Source organism: Ursus americanus, chromosome 22 (assembly GCF_024610735.1).
Source record: "Ursus americanus isolate L20-20 chromosome 22, mUrsAme1.1.p, whole genome shotgun sequence".
Taxonomy (NCBI): Eukaryota; Metazoa; Chordata; class Mammalia; order Carnivora; family Ursidae; genus Ursus; species Ursus americanus.
The window spans coordinates 50,235,021-50,258,394 of NC_142148.1; the positions used below are offsets into that span (position 1 = coordinate 50,235,021).

A 23,374-nucleotide genomic window follows, 5' to 3' on the forward strand; every position below is an offset into this window, starting at 1 on the left:
GGGAGGTGGAGGTGATGGAAGGAGGTGCTGTAGGAGGTGAGGACGGGAGGTGAAGGTGATGGAAGGAGGTCCTGTAGGAGGTGAGGAGGGGAGGTGGAGGTGGTGGAAGAAGGTGAGGAGCCAGGGGCTTGATGGTCTAGAAGAGGCGCCTTGTCCTGGCTGCAGGTGAGGAAAGTCTCCCTCCAGTGGGGGTGGAGGGGGCATCCCTGGTGAAGAGGAGGAGCGGGGAGGGGGTGAGCACGAGTCCGGCGGAGTGGAGAGCAGGGAAAAAGCACAGCGTTGGACCATGGGCGCTTGTTTCTGGAGACCGAGAGGTTCAGCGGGGCACGGCTTTGGGGGCACCCTGGCTTTGGAAGCAGGCTGGCCTGCTGCTCAGGCGTACGATGCAGGTCGTCGTCCTGCCCTGTGATGTAGCACACATGTGCCACATACATGGAATACGTGGTAATAACGGTAATGTATGGAAACAGATTCCATTTTCATTCTGGTGGAGGGACAGAGATGGTGTGTGAGGCTGGTTTGGACCCATCGAAGGGTCTGCAGGGGTAAAAAGCTGGTGCCAGTGGCAGGAGCCACCGCCCGTTGGGGCAGGTGATGAGGTCACATGTGTTCTGCTTTTTAAGATTTTTATTTATTTATTTATTTATTTATTTATTTATTTATTTATTTATTTATTTGAGAGAGAGTGAACACAGCGGGGAGGGGAGAGGCACAGAGGGAGAGGGAGAAGCAGGCTCCCCGCTGAGCAGGGAGCCGGACCTGGGGCTCCATCCCAGGACCCTGAGATCATGACCTGAGCCGAAGGCAGACACTTCACCGACTGAGCCACCCAGGTGCCCCCCCTTTGTGAGAGTGGACAGTGCGGGTCGGGCGCCCTGGGCCGGGCGGGAGGAGGCAATGCCATTCTCATGGCAGAACCCTTGAAGGATTAGTTTGTGGAGTCTGTAGCTGCTCTAAGTCCCAGGGTTGGTGGCTGCTTGGTCTGCAGGTGCTCAGCTGGGCTGGCACTGGGGCTGCTTTCAGAGACCTTTCTGCGGTTGGTGGCTCCGAAGACCCGAGGGTCACTGTCTTTATCACAGGCAAGCATATGGGCGGAAGCTTGGGTTTTAGGGAAATCAGCAGGAGCTTAATTTTTGAAGCTGTGAGTTTAAGGGACCCGCCAGGTATGTCTGGAGGCAGCTGGGTGCGGTCTGGGACTGGCAAGAGGTCTGAGCTGGCAGTGGGACTCTGGGCGCCGTCCCTAGGTGAGGACACCATGTGAGTGTGGAGACTGCCAGCCAGGCGGGGCACTTGAGGAGGGGCAAGGAGTCAGCCCTGGGGGGGTCACAGCCTGGAAGGAGGGGTCTGCCGGGGCCCTACCCAGGAGTGTCAGGGCAGAGGGGAAGAGCAGAGGGGGGTTTGCAGGCAAGGGGCCGGCTCCACACTGTGCTCACCGATGTGATGTTTGACGTGAGGAAGGAGCGGACGTGCATACTTTCATAGTTAAGTAGGTCCGAACTGCTGGATGGTGATAAAGAAAGTTTTAGAAAGGTTTTATAGAACTCAAGACGTGGTTTCCTTTCATGCCTGATACACAAAGATGTAAAAATTATCCAGTACTATGGATTTCCCATGTTTGGTCTTTGTTCCCACTGGTACTAAACTTTTTTCCAAATATAAAGAAATTATTGCCTGAATTTAAATTATACAGAATAAAAATAAGCTTTTTGAGTTTAGAGAGTGTATTTACTGATGGGAGTTCCTTGTATGAATCCTCTCAAGGGTAAGAGTTCCCCTTTGGCTCCACGATTCTTACTGAAACGGTGATGCTGGCTGTCCCTTCCCTGCCGGTGACAATTCCATTTCTCCTGGTGACAACGATGTCCTTCCTGATGCCCTCTCTGAGTCCCTCAGAGATCCTTGATTCCGCGCAGCCCACCCCACCCCGGCGTCCTCCCACCTTCCCACATGCTTGCCACCCAGCAAATCCTGCCCCTGACTTCTGTTTCTCCACTAGCTTGGAGCTGACCTGCCCGTTTCTCTGTCACGGCCTGTTGACCTCTTCTGGGAGCTCGGGGAGCAGCCTGGCAACTGCCTCTGCGGAGTGGCCCGTCTCAGGCATCGTAGCTAGACAGAACGGAGGTCGGAGGCAGAGCCCGTGCTCTTCATATTATCTGGGGGAAGACAGAAAAGACAAAAGGTTTTGTAAAAATCGGGTACCAAGTTAAAGTTCGAAAGTGTTCAGGCTGAATGACCCTGTTGTGTAGACCTGGGGTGACCGTTTGGTTGCTGGAGGAAGGGTGTGTCTCTTCTCTCTGAGGCCGGCAGTCCTTCTTCTCACCCCTCGGTCCGTGTCCCCAGGTCAGTGGCAACAGGACCACTGGCATGGGGCATGACGCCGGCACCCCATCTGTACTGGGCTGGACAGTACGCGGCCCCCCTCAACCTGGGAGGGCACTGGGGCCTCTGGTGCGGGGGCTGGGGTTGAGCCTTTGACCTGCGACCTTGCCCCCTTGAGAGGGAAGCTCAGGGATGCGGCGTTCGCTGCTGCAGTCCAAGCAGAGCTGGATGTGAACTGAGGTCGGCCTGTCAGTCCTGGGCTGGCAACTGCCGGGCTGTGTGCCCAGGGGCAGCCGGAGAGCCAGACCCTGTGCTGTGGGTGACTTGCCTGAACGCATGGCCTGATGGGTCCCTAAAAGCAGCTTCTGTACGGTCCTTCCTGTCCTGGGCCACTGGTGGGTGAGGCCACACACACACGTGGGTGAGGAACCGGCACTCTGGCGGGTCGAAGGGGAACAGAGCGACAGTGGGTGCTTGGACAGAAGGTGCACAGCGGAGCAAGGGTGAGCGCTGTTGGCTTACTCGTATTACTCCCTTTAGGTGTCCCTGAAGCAGGGGGCCAGCAGCCCCTCTTCTCTCGATCTGGAGGTCCTGTCGGTTTTTGTGCCTCCTTTCGTCAGTAAGGATGACAGTCAGATGGCTGGCGCCCCCTCCGCGACTCTGAGCAAGACCAGAAGGCGCTCCTTCAGAAAGAAGAGGGACAAGCCCAAAACGGAGCCCTGGAAGGGCCTCCCTCCTGAAGACATTAGTGTCCCCAACGGTGTGGACCTGCTTGGCCTGCCTCAGCTCTGCTTCCCAGGTATCCCCCGCCCTGCTTTCCCAACTCCCCCACGGTGCTTTCTAGAAACCAAGTCAAGAAAGGGTGACAGACGGGGGACTGGTTACCCCTGGCAGCCCCGAGGCCAAACTGCAGGTCTCAGTTCTCTTAATCTTGGGGGTTTGGGAGCTGAAGGACGTGTAGCCCAATAGTGCAGCCCCCATGTTTTGGAGAGCGAATCCCAGACGAAGGGCTGTCGGGATCGCCAGCACGGTTGGTAGAGGTGCTTTCCAAGGATTTTCACTTCTGATTGACAGGCCCGTCTTCCAGAGGTCCGGCCGGTGGGTCAGGATGAGTCCAGTTAGCCTGCAGCATCTCCCCCCAGAGTACACTTCCGCCGGGCTCCCTGACCCCTGTTTTCTGGGGACCCTGGGGCCTGTAGCCCGGGCTCACATGCTTTCCCCACCTGGCCTGTTCCCGGCAGTGGGTGGCCCTCATGTTTTCCACTGGTCTTTGAGAAACGCTGAGTGGCTGGTGTAGAAGACTCAGACTAGGGACTTCCCGTCCGTCATTCCCTGTCTGGGATGTTCCATCGGGAATGGCTGCTGTCTCCCGGTCTCAGGGATTACAACCCGGGGACAGCTGGGACAACCCCTGCACCTGCCATGCTCAGAAATGGTCGCCTCCCCCAGGCACACCCCAGAGGGTTTGTCTGCGGTTGTTCTTATGTTCCTTCGCTAAATTCTGCAGAGCACAGAGGGTGGCTGAGAAATGGGCACCCACGGAGGGACGGAGGGGGCCACGGCTGGCTGGCGGCCCGACCCCCCAAGTGCCACAGCTGGCAGGGCGAGGACAGGTTCTGTAGGCCGCAAAGTGGGCTCACGGAGAGCCCAGCCTCGGAGGTGGATGCCACGGGGCCGTGCCGAGATTTCCTCTTCTTTCTCTACCCGCAGGGGGCGTGTACGTGGCCTCCGAACCGAAGGAGGACTGTGTCCACTTCCTGGTGCTGACCGATGTCTGTGGGAACAGAAGTATGCCGTGGTTGCCCAGTACTCCCGACCCCTGCACGTACGTGACTGCCGTGAATTCCCTCTGAAATCTGCTGGTGTTTATTTTTGCTGAAACACACTTCCCGCAATCACCACGATTGTAATCATTTTAGCGTGTGTGGGTCAGTGGCACTAAGTACACTCCCGCTGGCGGGCAGCCCCTGCCACGTCTGGTTGCAAAAGACATTCATCACCCCGGAAGTCCCGCCCCCGGCCCCCGGCCCCCGTTCTGCCCACATGGGTTTGCCTGCTTCGGACACCTGGTGTCAGTGGACTCAGGCTGCATGTGGCTTCTGTGTCTGGCTTCGTGCACTCAGTGAATGGGGTCAGAGTTCATCCACGTTGGGGCAGCAGCGCCTCTGTCTTACGGCCGAGTCCTACCGCCCAGTGTATGTGAGCCACAGCTTGTTTCCCACATGTCCGTGGAGGGACATTTGTGTTCTTGTATGCGGGGTGACGGCTTTGGGCCTCCAGAGCATGACTTGGCCCTCCCCCGCCCGGCAGGGCCACGAGTGCGAGCCAGCCGGCCCCTGGAGGTCGCAGGGGCCGCCGTGCACCTGAAGAGGCAGGGTGACCCACGGCCTGTGTCCAGAGGGTTTCCAGAAGCAGCAGTGCTTTACCCCGGGGAAGTCCAGGAATCCCACACCGAGGGGGCGGTGGCTGCCCGGTTGTTCCTCCCCACTCTGCCGTCAGAGGCTGGGCCAGGTGTGCTGGGAGAATTATCCCTAAGTGTCACGGCATAAGGCTCAACTCGATGGGCTCTGTCCCTTCACGCCTGTGGATGTGCCTCGGAAACCTGTGGGAGTCCAGCATTCTGCTGATGTCTGAGTGCGCAACCTCCGTGTCTGGACTAGGTGTCCCCTGGACCCCTGGACTAGGGTGGGCAGTGGGCAGCGCGGGGAGGCCACCCCTCATGGCCGTGTGTGCGGGCTGCTGGGCCTGCGGCGTTGGCGGCCTGCCTGCTTGCCTGGGTTAGGTAGGGGTGGGAGACGAGCCGGGGGCCGAGTTCCTGCCCCTCCCTGGCCAGCGCTTCCGGCAGAGACAGGATGGGAGGCTGGATTATTCAGGAAGGTGCTTGGGAGCCTGTCTGTGAAGTGATCGCTATGAGAAGTACATGTTATTTCTCTTATCCTTAAATACATTTTAAAAAGGTCACAGCCTCTGCTTTGCCTGTGACTCCCCCACTACACCTGGCTGCTGGGGTGTGCGTGACCCCTCGCCCATCCTCTCAGTGCCTGCGTGGTTTCGGGGTGACTCTGGGCCCTACATGCTGGCCTCCCCACCTCCCCTCGTGCCCAGTGACCAGCCACGCCCTGTCCTGCGCTCCTGTCTTTCCGTGGACTGCACGCGCAGCCCTGCCCGGAGTGCAGACGGCACTGTGGTCCTCATATGCCAGCTGCCCGTGTGCTCAGCCCGGTGCCGACGACCCTCCTGCACGGTCGTTCATTTAATCCACAGCGAACGGGGCTGGGAACTCTCAGCATCATCCCCGTTTTACCGCTGAGGGAGCAGGCAGTCGCACAGGGAGGTGAGGGGACTTGCCTGGGGGCCCAGCACACTGACTTGAGGGCCTTGGTTCAATGTTGGTGGGTAGACGAATGGCGTGCCCACTGCTTTCCGGGCTCTCCCCCTGTCTTGCAAGACCCTCGCGTTCACACCATCCCCAGGTGGAGCTGTTATCATGGTCCGCCGTCCCTACTGAAAAACCCCAAACAACCCTCCACGGGGGCCAGACTGTGGCCCTCAGTGATGCGCCACTCGTAAGCTCTGCAGTGGTCTGTGCCTTCTGGAATCTCGGTGCCGGTACTTTTCTCCAGCTGAGAACCCCCCTTCTCCCCCACCGACACACACACATATGGCCCAGTGCTGGAGCTTTTTTCCTGTGTAAACAGAGCCCATGGCCCCTTCTGTGTCTTCCTGTGTTCTCACTGTGTTCCCATCTGGGGTCGGGACGTGTCATTGTCTCTGCCACCTCAGCACATCACACACTGGGGGAGGGGGGCATCTGTGAGGACTGGGACTCCCAGTGACACAGGGGGGGCATCCACGCTGACTGGGACTTGCGGTGACACCGGAGGGGGCGCCAGCCAGGTGGCGGGGGAGCAGGATGCTGTCTGGGCCCCTGCCCTCTCGCTTCTGTCTGCAGAGGCCCACACTGCTGAGGATAGAAGCTGGGACCAGCTGGATCGGAGGGTGACACGGGCCTGTTGCTTTCTCTCCAGGACGAGTCGTGTTTCTACAATGGCAAGGCGCACTGGGAGCCATCCTGGCCGACCGCGGGCGTGGCTGGCTGCTTCGGACCGTTCTCGGTGTGCGTGGTCTCCAAGCTCCCCTACTACAACGCCCTCAAGGACTGCCTGTCCTGGTGAGCCCGTGCGGTGCCCGCGTGTCTGCGAGGCCACGCCTGGCGCTGGCGGTGGTGGGCGGGCTCTGGTTTGGTGACGGGAGCTCCCGTGAAGGCCCAGAGGCTTCCCGAGGCGGTAGCCTGTGGGGAAGGTCTGCCAGACAAGGGAAGATGAAACCAAACTGTGGGAAGTAAAATTAGTATGGAGGATTTTATGTTGTTTGGTTTTTTAAAAAAGACGTCCATCAGAAATAGCTCTTCTCCTGTTATCTGAGAAAATCAGGCTGCCGCTGCTGTCAGTCCTGTTAAGTTCATGACAGTTAACGAATTATCTTTTCTTGGGGTGGAATCTTGAAGTGCCTTAATGCTGATGATATTGAGTAGAAAGCCTGAGGACGTAGAGAAGTTTTGAAAACTCTAGAGAGAATCGCGTCGGGCGCACTTGCCGCCTGTCGTCGGGGGATGATTGTGGCGTGTGGACACGGTCCATCCCCCGGCCACACACGCCCTGGCCGCCTGGTTTTCGTTCTCACAAAGTTCTAGTCTTGGAATTCTCAGTGGTTTGGTTAACGACAGAGGCAGCCATTAAGGAGGTTTGCCTTAATGCTGTAATACCCACCCTCCACCCCTGGCAAGTTGCAGACTTCTGGAAAGACCATCATTTTGGTTCTCACACTGTGGTCAGAGGGATGAGCAGGAATCCTTCCTGACCAAACTCACCACCTTCGGAGCTCAAGTTCCAGCGCCTTAATGTTTTAGTTTTCAAAATGTGGCTGGTGTTTGCCCATAGTTTGGATCTAGCCCATGTTTTATTGCCCCCGACACAGAACAGAGCGCTCGCCGGGTCTCCCTCCGGGACTGCGTGCTCAGTAGGGCATGTCTGCCCGGGCGTGGGCAGTGATAGGATGATAAATTAGGACAGGGTCCCTTTTCGTTAATTAACTGGTAATCTTCAGCACCTGAGGGTAGGTGGCTTGTGCACCCATCTCGTTTCCTCTTCTGTGAATTGGGGGTGGTGTTGCCACCCTTTCTCGAACGGAACGGGTTCGGGCCTGCAGGGAGGACAGCACCTGCTTCACTTTCTCGGCCTTTGTACGCGTGATCATTCACGTGTGACTGGCAACAAATACCATCCTGCTAGACGTTAATGCAAAGGAACATTTAACTCGAAAAACGTGTTCAGTTTCCCTGCTCCTCGAGTTTTCTGTCTCCTGATGGTCGTTGCTAAATGACCCGAACTAGAAAACAGAAAAACAGATGACAGAAATGCAAAAGGCAGTTTATAAATACAGATTTATAGATTTTTAAAATCTGTTTTTCTGCTATAATGGTGGCGTGTAAACTAGGCCTCTGTGTGGACAGAAATTGGGAGAGAATGCTTAGTTGTATTTGGGGAATTAGATTATGGAGAGTCTGGGTTTTTTTTTTTTAACTCGATACTATTCTTTGACAATAATTAAAATATGGAAGAATATTGAATTATCTCCATTTCCTGACACTAACTTCAGGAAGAGCTATTATTATTTTTAAAGATTTATTCATTTATTATTTTTAGAGAGAGAGAGAGAGCAGGGAGGAGGGACAGAGGGAGAGAGAGAGAGAATCCCAAGCAGGATCCATGCTGAGTGCAGAGCCTGACACGGGCTTGATCTCATGACCCTAAGATCGTGACCTGAGCTCCAATCAAGAGTCAGATGCTTAACCGACTGCGCCACCTAGGCGCCCTGACTGACCCCAGGCGGACTTATGATTTGTTACTTAAAGTAACAGCGTAAGCGCTTGGCTTGCGGGACACGCGTGGGCCCTGCTGTGGCCCTGCTGTGGCGAGTGAGGCCGGGGACCGCCCCAGGGCACAGAGGTGGGGTTTCCAGGGCAGTTGGCTGAATTTTGCCTAATGTAGACACCATGTCACCACCACTGCCATTAAGACAGAGAACATTTTCACCACGCCCCAAAGTTCCCTTACACCCTGTGGTCGCTTCCCAGCCGCCTGCCCCCAGGCACCTGCTGGTCCGTCATGCGTTTCAGTCACTTGCCGCTGTGCCTTGAACAACGCGGTTTGAACTGTGCGCGTCCACGTACACCTGGATTTTTTTCAACAAATACAGTACAGTCCTGTATATGTATTTTCTCTTCCTCAGGATTTTCTTAAAAACATTTCCTCTTTTCTAGCTTACTTTATTCTAAGAATACAGGATATAATGCATATTACATGCAGAATACCTGTTAATCGATCGTTCGTGCCGTCGGTAAGGCTTTAGGTCAGCAGCGGGCTATCAGCAATTAAGTTTTTTGGGGGGTTGAGAAGTTCTATGCAGGTTTTCAACTGCGTGGGGGAGAGCACCTTTAACCCCTCACATTGTTCAAGGGCCAACCGTACTTCAAAAGTCAGAATGCATTTGGGAAACAAACGTGGCCAAGCACTTTCCTTTGAGATGTTTACTCGCTGCTGAAGTATGACCCAGACAGAAAATTGCATGAATTCCAGCTGTGTAACCAGCACCCACAGCAAGAAACAGAACATGACCAGCCCCCATCCCCCCACGCCCCACCTCTCCTGTGCCCCCTGCAGGCAGGTCCTGACCCTGGGCAGCCTCACCTTGCTGTCTGAGGCCTAGGGTTGTCGTCAGTGTCCTCCCGCCACCTCCCCCGCCCCCAGCCTGGAAGGCCCTGGGGCTGCCGGCACTGGCAGACAGGTCAGCGCTGATTAGAAATGCTAAGATGTCCTCCAGTCCCCTTCATGTCACTGCAATGTTGTGTAATCGTTCTTTCTGATGGCTGAGTAATATTCCATTGTGACGGGTAGTAAGGAGGGCACGTATTGCATGGAGCACTGGGTGTTACACGCAAGTAATGAATCATGGAACTTTACATCAAAAACTAAGGATATACTGTATGGTGACTAACATAATAAAAAATTATTATAAAAAAAGAAATGCTAAGATGACAATTGGATACTCATACTTATTTTGTGATTTGATTTTTTTTTATTTTAGTTTATTGACTCATCTGAAGCTCTGTAAAGATTTTGAAGTTGACAATCACATAAAAGATTTTGCTGCAAAACTGTCTTTGACACCTAGCCCGCCGCCTGGACCGCTTCATTTGGTCATTAAATCTGGAATTTTGTCTTTTCTTTATGAATAGTAAAAGTCCTATGTCGACGATGGTTTTAATGTTTTAAACTGTTTCTTACGTTCCAGGGTGTTTAAATTACGCTTCTCAGGTTCCTTACAGAATCATCTAATTACGCTGTTTCTAGAGATGCGTTTGCCGGGCGGCCCGTGATACGTGGTGTGGAGCTGGTGATGGGCCCCCTTAGTGCTTAATACACCGGCTCATTTGGTTTATTTGTCTGGAATATTGGGTATTGTATTAAACTGATTCATGTTTTCTCCTGTCCGGGGTGTTTAATGAAAAGTACCTGGCTTCCTATTTTTTGGTTTTTCCCAGTGCCACCGTGTTGTTGAATAAGTGGCCAAGCGTTTCCGTGGGTCTGGGTTCCCTGGCACGCTCGTCCTGAGATGTTGTTGGCTCTTTCACCACTTGAGGGTTTCGGGCTAAGGACAGTTGCAGAAAGGCAGCCCACGTTCCCCCTTTGCCGAGTAATGGGCCAAGACGGCTGAGCTGTGATGACACCTGTCTGGCCTGGCATCTTCCAGACTGACGCAACCACCGGGCATTTCCTCGTTCTCAAACAAGCACCTGCCAGATTAGTGTCTGGAAGAAAGTCATAGATGTCGACTCTGCTTCACTCAGTCCTTTCTGGAAGCTTAGACATAGAGATCTCGGTTCTCTACGTATTGATTATTATTCACAGTTGAAAAATTAATTTTATTTCGCAGGAGACATGTGATCATGAACTTAAAATGTATATTTTTAATATCACACTACAGTGTGTGGGATGGGGGAGGGAACCCTGCCAGATGCATTCCAGGCCCAGAGACAGAGCAAGTTGCCCCAGGACCTTGGTTCCGCTCCCAGAAACCTTTGTAGGGACGTTTATTGGGTTCTTGTTTTGTGCAAGGCTCTCATCTTTATTATGTGGATAATTGGTATTTTTTTATGGTTCAGTGAAGTCATCAAAGTTTCTGTTCTTGCTCTAATCACTCAACAAGTGTTCCCTGAGGACCGGCTAAGCAGTGAACAAAGCCGAGTTCAGGGCAGTTTGAGGGTTAACCGTATGTACTATGTTCCGCCTTTGAGCATGAGTAATGCACGAACCGCACCCATACCCATCTTCTGTACCTCGGAGTCTTGGATGAGCTCACATTTGGTTCTCCGACTTTTACCACCCCCGTGAGAAAGTTTCCTGGGGGTCATTCTTGATGCCTCTTCTCTTCACCCCTGCATTCCATCCATGGCTCATCCCTGACCGGCCAGCTCCCGGCGTTTGCCTCTAGTTGGCCACGGCCACCACCCCACGCAGGGCCACTGGGTCCCACCTGCGTGACTTGGGGAGCCATTGGTCTGGCCACGTCCATTCTTGACCCTTCATTCAGTTCATCCTTTGCATAGTGGCTGCAGGGACTGTTAACATCTATCCATTGGACTCTCCTCTTGTGCGTAAAAGCCCACAATGGCTTCTCGCTGCGTAGCTGCCGCAGTCCTGCATCCCTAGCCCCTGTATCAGTGTCCTGCTCTGTCTCATGTCCTCACTCCCTTGCTGACTGTTGTCCAGCCACACTGGATTTCCTTCAGTCCCTCGCAGGTGCTGCCCCCAGGCCCTTGCATATGCTGTTCCTGGAAGTCAGGTTCTTCGGGATGGCCTCTGTGTGACCTCCCACCCGTCTCTCTGTGCCCTGCTCCCTTCCTGCAGAGCCCAGCATGGTCTGCAGTTAGGGCCCGCACACGTGTGTGTTTTGTTCAATGTCCATCTTCTCCATCGGCCTCCAAGCTGCATGAGGAAAAGGCCCCGTTCAGAGCTGTGTTTGCGACGCTGTTACCATGCCTGCTGCTCCCACAGCTGTCGAGTGAATGAATGAACGGATGGGTCGTGTTTCGGCGTTAGCCTGTCCTGTTCACAGAGCAGGGCCTGCGTCTTGGTTCTTGCGCATTTGTCCAAATGAGCCGAGTCTGGCTCAGACTAGCCGCTGTGATCCCCCTCGTGCGGCCTCACCAGCTCTGGGGTCCTCATTGATACGTGGCCCTGACCCATCTTTGGGAGTGTTGAACCACTGTGGCTGTTCCTTGTTTTGGAAAAACGCAAGGCCAAGGTTCTTCTCTAACCCCGGAGCCGATTCAGCATGGAATTCCAGAACCCACTACAAGCAAACATTGATGGAGAGGCTGTGTAGCTAGTGGTCAGGAGCTGTGGTTCCCGTGAATCAAGCGTGTGGGCGCCGGGTGGGGCATCTCCTGTCTGCGTCAGGGGCGGTGGCGCCCAGCCTCCACCAGGCCTGGCTCGGTGCCCTTTCGCGGACGGCGCCTGGACCACCGGCCCGAGAGCAGCAGACACCCGCGTCCCTGGGCCCGCTCTGCCGCTTCTCTGCCCACCAGCGGGTCTGATTTTACGTGCTTTCAGAGCACGGCCAAGTCGCTGGGTGTGCACGTGAAATGCGCCTTTTCCGTCTCACTCTACCGGACTCACTTCCTGTGTTGCTTTGTGCGTGGATCCTATTGTCTGCGTGGGGCTACAGTCAAAGCTGAACTTTGGAAAGTGTTTCCCCGAAATCTCTCTCCCTCCTCAGTCTCTTCACCTGAGAGGTGGGGTGGACAGCAGAGCCCAGCTCAGAGGGTGTGGGTCTCACGCACGTGAGGTCGCTGGCATCCCGGGGGCCCAACAGCGTCCCTGGTAGAATGACTGGTGTTTGTATTAGTTTCTACCTGTAGTTGGGAAGCTGGTCAATACGTTTATTTTTTGAAATATTGAGGGGAATTTTTCATATAAACTTTACAATGATTCATAGTTCATCACCGCTGGGAGCATGTAACTCTGCTCTACCGTGTTTTGTTTTAAATAAAAAGGATGTTACTGTCCACACAGCGCGTCCGCCTTGATTCTGATGTGTCTTGCTTCTGTGGGCCAGTGGGTGACAAGACGGTGCCGTCGGGGGGCCCTTGCAGAAAGAAGGCTTCTCCTGCCCTCAGGTTCTTTGCACGAGCGTTCACGCAGAGCCGTGGTGATGCAGGTGTGAGCACGTGTGGAACGCGAACATTTGTTCTCCAGCCAGTGCTCCGCATCTCTCCGTGTGTCCTCCTTCCACACTTTTCCTGGCGGGAGCTTCTCTGTGCTCAGATTCGAATCTTCTCTGTGCTTGTGGCCCGGTGCTCCTCACACTTGGGTCACTCCGTTCTGCTGGTCCCCAGGGCTCCAGGGACGCTCCTGGGTGCCCCCCAAAAGGCTGACACCCACAGTCAGGAACGAACTTGCCAATGAGCTGGAAGGCTTCTCGGTGGAGGGGCCCCTACCGTCCCCCTCCGTCTACCGCGTCCTTTTACACAGAAGGGGCATTCTGCAGATACTGAATTTGAATCAAAGTGTAATTTTGAGATACCATCATTGAGAAAAATAAAGTCTTTCTCAGCGATTTCTTAAAGTGCATGTCTTTAAAGAGCTTTGACAATTACGTTGAAAATACTAAGAGAATTTGTAATATGCAGTAAGTGTTCTCAGAGTAACCCGATCATGTTTGACTTAGAACCTGTGCTAATCAGGACAGATGTCCAGGTGTCAGTTTATCTTTGCCGATGGGCAGTCTGCTAATGAAGTAAAGAGTTTAGGGAAGTTTGGCCGAAAAAGACATTCAGTACTTGATTCACGTCTGAGCCTTGCTCAGCAATTCTGTGTGTCTCTGGACTGTTTGGTTCTGTGACATATACGGGGATAGTGTGAGTCTTCAAACACGTATCCTAGGTCAGACACCCTCGGTGCCAGAACGGAGAGTCTCAGTGCATTTCGGCCTCTGCTGGGAGCGGCTCTCTGAACTAATTACGGAACTTGGTCGTCACAGATATTTAACATGAAGCCACTACAGATCGTGTTTCCCTCCCGCGTGGACCCTGAGAGCCCGGTCATCGACTTGGACCTTCACCTGCCCTTGCTGTGCTTCAGGCCCGAGAAAGTGCGGCAGGTAAGCGTCCCTCCGGACCTGGGGCATCCGTGCTGGTTGGCTTGGTGGGGCATCTAAGCTGTCATCGTCTGGAGGGTGATTCCAGGGCACGTGTCTTCCAGAACATTCCAGAATGTTCCGAATGTTCCACAACACACTGGGAATAGTTGCTTTTTGGCTTCAAGCAGACATTCAGGACTGTGCACACCATTTACAAGCAGTGCTTTTGGGGGTTAAAGGGGCTTTCGTTTTGGCAAACAGCAGGGAAACCGGGTGAGACCTAGGCTCCACGTGGTTTTGGTGGCGCATTCACACACATGTTCAGTGCATGGCGCGTGGTCAGAGGTGTGTACACGGTGTCGTTGATCTCCCCCAGATCCTAACGTGCCTCCTCATGGAGCAGCGGATGGTGTTCTTCTCCTCCAGCTGGGCGCTGCTACCGCTGGTCACCGAGTGCTTCCTGGCCTACCTGCACCCCCTGCAGTGGCAGCACACGTTCGTGCCCATCTTGTCGCGCCAGATGCTAGACTTCATCATGGCACCGACGTCCTTCCTCATGGGCTGCCACCTCGACTACTTTGAAGAAGTCAGCAAGGTTAGGCCTTGGCCATTTGCTGTAGAATGTCAGATCCTTGTGACCCCTGCGGGGACTGGCGGAGAGGGGCTTCCAAAGGGCCCTGCAGGGAGGGCCACGTGCCCTGGCCACAGGGAGAGGGTGGGCACTCCTGTCCCTGGGGCTCGTGCTCTGGGCTCCACGCACGCGGGGTGCTGTCGCGGGTCTGCACCATCCTCCTGCAGTCCTCCGGGTGTTTTCGAGGCTGGGGGGTTCTGGGCGCCGGGACCCCGTGTCACGTGCCAGTCCCCTTAAATTCCCGGGGCTCCAGCGAGGAGAGTGTGGGTGTCGGCACTGATGGAGCCTGCTAACCGGCCTGGCCGTGGCTGCTTTCTAGTTTTGTGGCCTTGAGTGAGGTGCCAGCCCTTACTGAGCCTCAGCCTCCTTGGCTCTAAAGTGGGCATGTCCTCCTGGGCCGGGCTCTGTGTGGGGACCACCCCGCACCCGCCAGCACAGGGGAAGGGCTTGGCAGACCCCAGCAGCCAGTGTCCCGGTCCAGATCTTGTGTTTCTCTGGTTAAGCTTCTGTTGTTCAGTAATGCTGTGGACCATCCTACTGGAAGACGCCCCGTCTATGGATTTCCCTCCTCCTCCTCCTTCCTCTCTCCCCGCTTTTGTTTTTGAGGCAATCCGCTGGCTCCCAAGAAAGCCAGCTGGCCTCCCCAAGCTCCCAACCTCCCTGTACGCTCCGGCCTCCAGCCCCTCCGTCTCTCCGAGACCCCCGATTCCACCAACCTCCCCATCTTTCACGAAGCCCCCCAGGCCTTCTCATGTCCCCCAAACCTCCCCGTTTACCCGAGCCCTCAGCCTCCCCTCGTCCCCTGACCTCCCCACAAGTCCGTCCTCCACCCATCCCCGTTCTCCCAGAACCCGCCCCCTCGTCCCCCTTCCCTGGCCTCTCGTGTCCCCCCGCCGGCCTCCCCACATCCCCGTCCTCCCAGAGACCGCCAGTCCGCCCCACATCTCCCGACCGGCCCGCGCCCCGGTCCTCCCCACAGCGCCGTCCTCCCCGGGCCCCTCCCTCGTCCTCCCCACTTCTCCGGCCTCCCCACATCCTCGGCCTCCCGAGCCCCGCGCGGGAGGGGCCCGTCTCCGCCACATCCGCCGCGCGGACCGGCTCGTTGGCCCCGCTCGGCCCTGCCAACCCCCAGCTCCAGGAGCCGGCCCGCCCGCCCGCGTCCCGGCCCCCTCCCCAGCCCCGCACTCACTCGGACCGCGCGGGGCGCCGGGAGGCGAGGGCAGACCACTGCGAGGCGGCGCCGCGAACCGACGGGCGGCCCTCCCTCCCACGCCTCACGCCGCAGGCGCACAGCCGTCCCGGCCCGGCGGCGGCAGCGGTGGCAGCGGGCTTGCACCCTCGGGGCCGTGCTGCGTCCGTCGGCGCGGGCCGCGCGTGCGCTGCGACCGGCTGAGCCGGGCTTCACCGCCAAGGCGCGCGCCGGGCCGAGTCCCCGCACCGATCTTTGCCCCCCCGCTGGGAGGACCGGGCATGCGCCCCGCGGCCCGCGCATGCCCTGCACGCCACGGGGCTCCGCTCCCGAGACCGCGCCGGACAGTCGCGCCGGGAATTCAGGACGGCAAGGGACTGAGCGCGCATGTGGTGGCCGGGTCTGGGGAAGCCTCGGCGGAGGCCGGGAGGGGCGGCCCGCCGAGCTGAGGTCCCTGGGGTCCCACTGGCGGCACTCTGCGCCGGCGGGGCTGGACCGACCTCGGGGAAGCCCTCCCACCCGCTGCCCTGCCCCCCACAGCCCGGACGCGGCCCCTTTGCAGGGCCTCCCTAGCCCGCCGCCCTGCAGCCCAGCCCCAGGGCCGGAACCCGCGCAGTCGAGCCCCGCAGTGGGCCGGGGCCTGGCCCGAGTCCTCGCGCGTGTCTTCGCCAGGCTTCCTGCCCACCCCGAGGAGTTAGGTGTCCCGGGCCCCTCTGCACACACGAGAGTGAGGCTCAGGGGTGTGTTCCGTGGCATCACAGCTCATGCTGGGCTGTACTTAGATTGAACCCTGGAAGACGGCCTGAAAGAGGCTGTGGGAGGCGGCTGGAGGTAGACAGATGTGGGGCCTGCGTGCTGGTCTCAGGGCTGGAGACAGAAGAGGAGGACCCCGGGGATCTGGGAGTCACCAGGCCTAGGGCAGCTGAGCAGACCCAGGACGCCGAGTGGAAGGGGCAAAAATGCACTCGTCCAGGGGCTTCTTCAGGCATCCTTAGGAGCCTGGCCTTTGTTCTTTAGGCCGCAGGCAGCCTGGGGAGGGTTTCAAGCAGGAAGTAATATCTGATTTGTGTTCTTTAAAAAAAAAAAAAATGACAACCTTGCGGTAGGAAATGAAACCAGAGGCAGGGCAACTTTCATCTTTATGGTGTCACTTTGATCCTCACCACAAGCCAGGAGGCAGGTTAGGGCCACACTCCTTTTCAAAGGTGAACTCCTGAAGCCCAAAAAGGTAACCCACCGTTCTGTCCTCAGAAGCTATCATTTGACTCTAGTTGTAACAGAAGCAGATAAAATAAAACAATTTTGCGTAGCAAGAGTTTTACTATATATGTTTTTGTTGTTCTTTAATGAAATGTGTTACGGTTATTTGTAGAATTTTTTTAACTCCATCCAAGTTTGCAAGGAAGCGTGTCTCTGAATGTGAGCCCCAGGGTCTTGGTCCCCAGAGTTTGCTCCACCTGGAACTCTCCTCCCTCTGGAGCGTGTCACTCCCTCATGTCTTTGAGGCTTATGTGTCACCTCATCAGATGCCAACTGACCACTCTGTGTATAATAGGAACCCCCACCCCCCACCCCCTGACTCTGCTCTTGTTCTGCAAAGCAGCTGTTGTCCTCCACAGCCCTACACTGTGTGCTTGTTTATTTCTTGGTTGTGTGTCCCTCTCCCAGAACGTTAGATTCATTCAAGCAGGGACTTTGTTCACTTCTGGGTCCCTGGCACATAATGAGATATTGTGGAGTAACTGAGTACAGCTTTGGGTGATGGGAAGTAAGAAACTGTTATTTAAAGTGTAAGAAGGGAGTGGGAGTCAGGGAAGGGAGTGGAGGGACAAAGGGGATTATAGTGAGGGGATCTTTGCAGGGCGGTGGGGGCGCTTTGGTAGACTAAAAATGGCCACCAACTTGTTGACGCTGCCCCCCACAGGAGATTGAATCCAGTCATTCACCCCTTGAATGCGGATGGCTCTTGTAACTTGCTTTGACCAGAAAAATGTGTCACAGGGGATGTGGTGTGACTTTTGAGCCGAAGCTGCAGGAGATGGTCTGGCTTTCTTGTCACCTGATTCTAAACAAGTCCAAGCAGGTCTGGTGAGGAGGCCGCGTAGAAGAGCGCAGATCCTCCTTGGCTGACAAGCTGCCACCTGCCAGACACGTGGGTGAGGCTGTGCTTGACCACCCAGCCCTAGCCAAGTAGTCAGCCAGCTGCGGCCACCAGAGACCCAGGCAGACCAGCACAACTGTGGAGATGCACTCAGCCCCAACCAGCCAACCAGAGAATCACGAGCAAATCAAATACTTGTGGTTTTAAGCCCCTAGATGTTAGCGTGGTGACACAGCCATGGATAACTGGTACATTTGATGACCTCAACCTTATCATGATGCATTCAAAACTGATGTTCTGGAGGCCGGCTTTGATTATTCCTCTGCCTAATAAAAGCAGAAAATCAGGAAAGGGCAAGACAAAAAGTGATGCAAACAGATACAAAGAGGACAAAAGGTAGACGGAGGAGATGAGCAGCAGGTTGTGCAGCAGAGACCCTCCTCATCCCCTGAGCATACTTTGTGGTGCCCAAGAGCTCAGGTTCAGGAGTCCATGGACAGTGAAGCAGACCCAGGCTCCAGTTCAACTGTTCCCCAGGGTCAGACACTGAGCAGGTGGCATAACGTCCTTGCTCATCTGTTAATAGAGGTTACAGAGAAGCTCCATAACCTTAGGTTGTTGTGGGGAGAAAATGAACTGTTCCTGTCAAACACTCGGCAGAGTGCTTGGCACAATATACCCTCCATAAGTATCATGGGTTAGCAATAGCATTCCTGTACAGGTTACTGTTCATCTTGATCATGGAGGGGCGATCATTCAAAGGACCGCCCAGAGTGCAGTGTTAATAAAAGCTGATTTTCCTCAGCTCTGTGGGTCAGATGCTGTGTCCACAGTCTCCAAACCTCATAGCAGCCCTGCAGCACGGGCATGTTAACATCATCTTCATTCTATTGTTGTGAAAACCGTGACAAAGGAAAAATGCAAGCGATGGAACAGGTGGCAGGGCTGGAGCTCAAAGCTGCAGTCTGTCCCACTGCAAAGCATGCACTCCTCCCTCTCCCTGTGCAGCCTCTGCTACGCTCAGACCCCACATAAAAAAACAAAACACGCAAGACCATGCGGCTTCTCCCCTTCCTGCACTGCGCCACACAGGCTGAGCTCTGACCTTTTGTGGGAAGCATTCAGGAAGGGCTTCCTGTGTATTGGCAAAGCAGCTGCATCCTGGGAGCACTTCCTCCTTGAAAAGCACCCTCCCACCTCCCTAGTCTGATGAGGGCTTGTCCCTAGGAGGGACTTGCTCATAGTGGAAACAGAAGCACACTTTAAGACTGGGGGTGGGTGCACAGTAAAGAGGGTGGGCGGTAAGAAGCTGGTGTCACCAAGGACACACCGAAGCCCACATTATTGCCCACATCAAGGCGCTGACCAGCCTGCAGATCCACACAGAGAAACTGGAATGAGAAAAAGTGGGATCCAGGAAACTGGTGCCCGGGGCACTCGAAGATCCAGTAAGATGGGCCACTGGGAGGTATGGGTGTGCCACCTGCCCTCCGGGGATGCTGGCCCTCAGGTGGTCAGAACCAGGAGACTGGTCAGGGAAGAGGGACACCCTGCAGAAGAACAGAGAGAGGAGTCCGACCAATCTGGTTCAAACCCCAGCTCCCCCATGTGACAGCCCAGTGGCCCTAAGGGGACTGCTCTACCTCTCTGAGTCTAAACTTCCTCATCAGTGAAATGGGGAGGGGGGAGGCTGCAAGAGCAGAAGGGAAGGGGCCAGGGGGCACCCCTAGGGAAGATGCTCAAAGGGGAAGCACAACAAAGGAGGGACAATTTGAGGGACCAGAAGCCAGATTCCCTCCTTCAACTCTGGCCAGCGTAAAAGCAAGATGGGCCACAACCACCATGTGCACCTTGCCCAGGAGGGAACATTCTGGACTTTCAGAACTAGGCTGCTGATGGACGTTTTACAATGTGTTTGAAATTTCACTTCCCACAGGAATTTAATGTAGGGATGTTGGAATGTGGGACTATTAACTCCTCTGGGTGGGGGGAAGGGTCATGCCCCCCAGTAGTGCCTGCAGTGGATGCAGCTCTTTTGAGGGGACATGTGAACGATTTGCCCCAGGTGTGGTTTCATCCTCAGCTGGAGCTAGGGGTGCCCCAGCCACTCCTGCTCACCTGCTCACACAGATCTCCCCACTCCTTGCCCCGCCATGGCGTTCCAGGTCCCTGGGATACAGGGCACACTAGCTGGACCTCTTCCAGGCCCTGTCCAGAGGCTCAGCCCTAGGGGCTAAGCCGCCTATAGCAGTGACCCCAGGACCTCACCCGTGGGGCTCTCCAGGGATACTGCTCTCAGGTCTGGGCCACACACCCACTTCCCATTACTCACAACCCGCCCCCCCCCCCAACACACAGAGGGGAAACCCTTTCCCTCTACAGCACTCAGCAGGTCCCGGACGGGGACAAACTCCCATCTTCCTGACCGGAAATGCCCGTTTGGCCTGGAAAACTTGCAGCTAGGGCTCAAGTTAGCCTCCATCCAGAGCACCCACATACCTGCACCAGCCTCTAGAGAAGAAAAGATGTACATTTTCTGGGAAATTCTGCCCCAAACCATTGGTTCTCTCATTTCATTGTCACAACTCATCAGATAAGTGCTATTAAATGCATTTTCCAGATGGGTAAACTGAGGCCAGAAGGTGATGACTACCCAGCTCAAGTCTACCCAGCAAGTAAATGGCAGAGAAAGGATTCATACCCAGCTCGTGTGGCTCCAAAGTTGTGCTCTCAGTTACTGAGCTCCTCAGCCTCCCAAAGCAGGGCGGGGGAGGGGAGGACCAGTTCTGAGTCCAGAGGAGGCTCCCTCACCTTCTCTCCAGGGTGAACAGGCAGTGCATCCTGGTTTAGCAAAGACAATGCAGTTGCAGGGGCTCCCCTGGACCTGTTTCTATCGTGGGCTGGACAAAAGTCATTATCAGTATTAAATCCCCACGAAAGCAGTGTTCTCTCTGCAGATTTTGTCGTGCTCAGCACAGAAGGCTGCCCGCTTTCCGGTGTCTGCAAGGTGAGCAGACTGCCCTTGGAGATTTCCCACTTCTCCCATCTTCTCAGCTTTGTTTTTTCTCTCCCAGCTTCCACTTTCCTCTCCCCATTCTATCTCTTTCTCTCTCAAATAAACAAATAAAAGCTTAAAAAAAAAAAAAGGACTAGACTCACTCACTCATCGAACTTCGGGTCAGGCTGGCTAAGGCCCATCTCTCGAGGCTGCTTCCCCACCTGAAGCTCTAGGGTCCAGTCTCACAGTTTCCCGCTTGTGACGGCAAAGTGGCCCCATCCCGTGCTGTCTGCTGATAGAAGTGTAAAACCACTTGGGAAAATAATTTGGCAGTTTTTTAAAAAGTTATGTGTTTCCCATTCGATCTAGGTATTCCATTCCCAGAGAAATGAAAGCGTATGTCCATACAAAGATGTGAACATGAATGCTCATAGCAGCTTAATGTAGAAAAGCAAACTGGACAAAACTGAAATTTTCATCAACCGGTGAATGGATAAACAAATTTTAGTATATCCATATAATGGAATATTCCTCAACAATGGAAAGTAACAAACTATTGGTGCACACAACAAAGGTGAATCTGAAAAGTATTAGGGTGAGTAAAACAAACCATACTGGACATACTGTCCGTCCTGTTTCCGTGTATATAAAATTCTAGGGGATGCAACATTAACCTAAAGTGACAGAAAGCAAGGGAAACAAGGGCAAAAATGAACTATTGGGACTTCATCAAGATGAAAAGCTTTTGCACAGCAAAGGAAACAGTCGACAAAACCAAGAGACAACCGATGGAGTGGGAGAAGAGATTTGCAAATGTCTTAATCAGATAAAGGGCTAATATCCAAAATCTATAAAGAACTTATCAAATTCAACACCCAAAGAATAAATAATCCAAGCAAGAAATGGGCAGAAGACGCGGATAGACATTCTCCAAAGAAAACATACAAATGGACAACAGACACATGAAAAAATGTTCCATATCACTTGGGAAATACAAATCAAAATCATAATGAGATACCACCTCATTAACAAGTCAGGAAATGACAGATGTTGGCAAGGATGAGGAGAAAGGGGAACCCTCTTGCCCTGTTGGCGGGAGTGGAAACTGGTACCTAATTCTGGAGAAGAATTTGGAGGTTCCTCAAAAAGTTAAAAACAGAACTTCCCTATGACCCAGCAATTGCACTACTAGGTATTTATCCCAAAGATACAAATATAGTGACCCGAAGGGGCACCTGCATCCCAATGTTTATAGCAGCAATGTCCACACCAGCCAAACTATGGAAAGAGCCCAGATGTCCATTGACAGATGAATGGATAAAGAAGATGTGGTATATATGGAATGGAATATATATATGTGGTGTGTATAATGGAATACTACTCAGCCATCAAAAAATGAAATCTTGCCATTTGCAATGATGTAGATGGAACTGGAGGGATTACGCTAAGCAAAATAAATTAATCAGAGAAAGACAATTATCATATGATCTCATGCATACGTGGAATTAAAGAAACAAAACAGAGGATCATGGGGAAGAGAGAAAAAATACAACAAGATGAGAGAGAGGGAGACAGGCCATAAGAGGCTCTTAATCATAGGAAACAAACTGAGGGTTGCTGGAGGGGAGGTGGTGGGGGATGGGGTAACCGGGTGCTGGGCATTAAGGAGGGCACGTGATGTAATGAGCACTGTGTATTATATGAGACTGATGAATCACTGGCCTCTACCTCTGAAACAAATAATACATTATATGTTAATTAATTGGATTTAAATAAAAAAATAAAGAGCACCCTTGCATAAAAATAAACCAACAAACAGACAGACAGACAGACAGAAAGTAGACCAGTGATTACCTGGTGACGGGATGGTTGGGGGAGGGAAGGATTGTAAGGGCATCAGGGAATTTTTTGAGAATGATGACTATGTTCATTATCATGGGTATATACATGTGTCAAAACTCATCAAATTGGGTTTGTTTAAAAAAGTCTTCCCCTATGGACTCTGGGAAACAAACTGAGGGTTTCAGAGGGGAGGGGGTGGGGGATTGGGCTAGGCCGGTGCTGGGTATTAAGGAGGGCACGTATTGCATGGAGCACTGGGTGTTATACGCAAACAATGAATCATGGAACACTACATCAAAAACTAATGATGTACTGTATGGGGAATAACAAAACATAATAAAAAAATTAAAAAAAAAATTCCCATTATCCTGGCAAGAGAGAACCCATCCCTGATCCTTCAGATGCCAGCCAGGGAACAGTAGCTATTGTGCATCTGACCCAGAGCCTGGGGCCTGGAGGGAACTGCTGCTTCAGAAGAACCGCATAAGGAGATGCACGAAGGCTGGAAATCTTGGCTCCTACGTCAGCATAGATGTTCATGGAACCAGGCTCAGATGTGCCCTTTAAGGTACCCCTCCCATATTCTCCCCACACACAAAACAAGGAGGAAAGGGAATCCAGAGATCATTGACAAGAATCCCAGAAAGATTCCAACTTGGTAAACGGCCAACGGGGAGACAGAGGCTGGAAAGTCCTGCCTGCCCTGAGTCCATCTGCAAATTATCTTCCTCTGCCTTTGTCCCCTTCACACGCAGGATTTGATCTCCTTCCGTGTTTTTCCCCACTAGGTGCTGATGCAGTTCCAGAGATTGAACTACAATACGACAAGTTCCAAAACCAAACACAAAACTAAAAAAGCATCTCAATGGAAGAAGCAGGACACAGTCTTCCTGGCCTTAGAGTAGAGAAAGGCAACCCCAGTCCTGGGGCAGGAAGGAGTTCTGGGGCGTACAAGTCTTAAAGACTCCCACTTTCAGTGGTTGTTGCTATTCCTGGGAAAGTCCCTGCAACCTCTAAATCTCAGGAGTTCTGAGGGGCTGTCTCTGCTGTTTGCCCAAATTCACTGACTGAAATGGACCCGTGCTCTGAGTA

General features: G+C 54.0%; 1 protein-coding gene and 1 long non-coding RNA gene across 2 annotated transcripts; one reads left to right on the top strand and one right to left on the bottom strand.

Annotated features, from left to right (window-relative positions):
* Positions 1-621: 621 nt before the first annotated feature.
* LOC148108123 (uncharacterized) lies at positions 622-15,570 on the bottom strand. The gene is made up of 3 exons (XR_015721045.1): positions 15,342-15,570; positions 2,009-2,153; positions 622-1,500 (listed from the first exon to the last, which is right to left on the bottom strand). It is a non-coding gene; the product is annotated as an uncharacterized LOC148108123 (long non-coding RNA).
* On the top strand, positions 3,069-15,075 carry LOC148108124 (DENN domain-containing protein 3-like). Its single transcript, XM_087853831.1, has 6 exons — positions 3,069-3,118; positions 4,030-4,144; positions 6,348-6,490; positions 9,466-9,577; positions 13,423-13,542; positions 13,898-15,075. Exons 5-6 carry the CDS (start codon positions 13,432-13,434, stop codon positions 14,387-14,389), a joined length of 603 nt encoding a protein of 200 aa, XP_087709957.1. The 5' UTR covers positions 3,069-3,118; positions 4,030-4,144; positions 6,348-6,490; positions 9,466-9,577; positions 13,423-13,431; the 3' UTR covers positions 14,390-15,075.
* Positions 15,571-23,374: the final 7,804 nt, after the last annotated feature.